The sequence below is a fragment of the Nansenia antarctica genome, assembly GCF_963989245.1.
Source record: "Nansenia antarctica genome assembly, contig: SCAFFOLD_325, whole genome shotgun sequence".
NCBI lineage: Eukaryota > Metazoa > Chordata > Actinopteri > Argentiniformes > Microstomatidae > Nansenia > Nansenia antarctica.
This window is the reverse complement of record NW_027662785.1, coordinates 22,501-25,000: the sequence shown is the minus strand read 5'-3', so window position 1 is coordinate 25,000 and position 2,500 is coordinate 22,501. Positions and strand designations below refer to the sequence as shown.

The 2,500-nt window shown below is 46.9% G+C and overlaps 1 protein-coding gene across 1 annotated transcript in view; it reads left to right on the top strand.

Moving 5' to 3' along the window:
- LOC308175459 (collagen alpha-1(XIV) chain-like) overlaps positions 1–2,500 on the top strand; it is a gene marked incomplete at both ends in the record, with an annotated part of 64,189 nt that overhangs the window by 39,850 nt on the left and 21,839 nt on the right. Inside the window, 1 exon segment of the mRNA XM_080551125.1 lies at positions 615–764. Coding sequence (XP_080407251.1) covers positions 615–764 — 150 coding nt within the window.

Below are 2,500 nucleotides of genomic sequence, written 5' to 3'. Positions count from 1 at the left end.
CAAGCAGAGTAGGAACCAAATGAGAATTTATGACGGTGAGATGAATTTATAATCATGTAATAATATCAGCTTGTTGTGTGAGAGAGAGAGAGATCACCCCGTGGTAGGAAGAGAGAGAAGATGGCCGCCCACAGAAGCCTAGAGGGGGAGAGGTTGGGAAGATGAGGATTGTGGGTATTATGAGGAATGAGACCTCCGTAGGAGACGCACTAATGACATCACACCTGGAGGAAGGCCCCCGGCCAATCGTAGGACAGATCACAGCGTGCATATTCAGTGTTTTGTCCCTCTTGAGTTAAGAAGAATCCACAGATTTGAGTGTGAGGATGCTGCTGCTTTTCTCCCCCACTCTTTTTCATGTCTAAAATGTTTCAAATGTAAAAAATGTAAAGAATTATACAAGAAAGTAGGTAAACAGGACGTGTGTTTGTTCACCTCAGACGGGCAGCAGAAGTCTTAGGAGGCACAGTATAGTAAAGTATTAGATATAGTAGTATAGTAAACAGGAAGTAAACAGGAAGTGTGTTTGTGTACCTCAGACGGGCAACAGGAAGTAAACAGGATGTAAACAGGCTGTAAACAGGAAGTAAACAGGAAGTGTGTGTGTTCCTCAGACGGGCAGTACAAGCAGGAGGCCAAGCTGGGCGCGGGCGCCACCAGGCACTGCTTCAAGGACCTGACGGCCAACACCCAGTACAAGATCAGCGTCTACGCCCACCTGCAGGACATGGAGGGCGTGGCTGTCACCACCGCAGCCAAGACCTGTACGTAATAATAATTATAATAATAATAACCTTTATTTGTATAGCACTTGTCCTGCAAAGTGCTATTATATAATCATTATATAATTATTTAGTCATTTAAAGGCAATATTTAAAAGATGGGTTTTTAGTCTTGACTTGTACATATTTGCTGAGGTTGCATCCTAATGTAAACTGGCAGTGCATTCCACAATCTGGGTGCATAAAAGGAGAATGCAGCCTCACCAAATCTCTTCTTTTGTACATGTGGTACACAGAGAAAGCCAGCGTCAGAAGACCTGAGAGCTCTATTGGGCTGATATGCTAGCAGAAGACCTGAGAGCTCTATTGGGCTGATATGCTAGCAAAAGACCTGAGAGCTGTATTGGGCTGATATGCTAGCAGAAGACCTGAGAGCTCTATTGGGCTGATATGCTAGCAGAAGACCTGAGAGCTCTATTGGGCTGATATGCTAGCAGAAGACCTGAGAGCTCTATTGGGCTGATATGCTAGCAGAAGACCTGAGAGCTCTATTGGGCTGATATGCTAGCAGAATACCTGAGAGCTCTATTGGGCTGATATGCTAGCAGAAGACCTGAGAGCTCTATTGGGCTGATATGCTAGCAGAAGACCTGAGAGCTCTATAGGGCTGATATGCTAGCAGATGACCTGAGAGCTCTATTGGGCTGATATGCTAGCAGAAGACCTGAGAGCTCTATTGGGCTGATATGCTAGCAGAAGACCTGAGAGCTCTATTGGGCTGATATGCTAGCAGAAGACCTGAGAGCTCTATTGGGCTGATATGCTAGCAAAAGACCTGAGAGTGAATGATGATGTACAGCTCTATACGACAGAACCTCAGTGAGGATGCTAGCTAGCTAGCGCTTAGCTCTCAGCAGTACAGCCAGGCTATGATTAAGTCACCCATATAATTAGCTTGTTTGATTACGACCAACAGTGGCGGTTAAAATGTAATGAATCTTCTTCTTTGGGTGGGGGGTTTGGGGGGTTCTAACCCCATGAATCCAGCTGAAGACACTGCAGACGACCACGGTCGTAAATCTGGCACCTGAAACTGTGAATTACTGTTCATGGCCTCTGGGGTCTAAGGGGGGGGGGGGGGGCAGGGGAGGGGGGGAGTTAGGCCACTTTAGCTTTAGCTTTCATTTGCATCAAAACAAGCTGTAAATCAGCAGCTCCACTCTGCATACGGTACTGTAGCTGCTCAATGTAAACACATACCTGGTAGGTTAGATAGGTGACTCTCTCTCTTTCTCTCTCTCTCTCTCTCTCTCTCTCTCTCTTTCTGTGTTGGTCTCTCTCTGTCTCTCTCTGTCTTTCTTTCTCTCTCTCTCTCTCTCTCTCTCTCTCTCTCTCTCTCTCTCTCTTTTCCCTCTCTCTTTCTCTCTCTCTCTCTTTTCCTTCTCTCTTTCTCTCTTTCTCTCTCTCTCTCTCCCCCCCTCTCTCCCCCCCTCTCTCTCCCCCTCTCTCTCCCCCCCTCTTTCTCTCTTTTCCCTCTCTCTTTCTCTCTCTCTCTCTCTCTCTCTCTCTCCCCCTCTCTCTCTCTTTTCCCTCTCTCTTTCTCTCTCTCTCTCTCTCTCTCTCTCTCTCTCTCTCTCTCTCTCCCCCCTCTCTCTCTCTCTCCCCCTCTCCCCCTCTCTCTCTGAGTGACTCATCTCCAGTAGAGACATTGCAGTGCTTCCCAGCAGGGTAATAGCATTATTGTATCATAGTGAACACGTGGAGATGTTGTCAGTCGT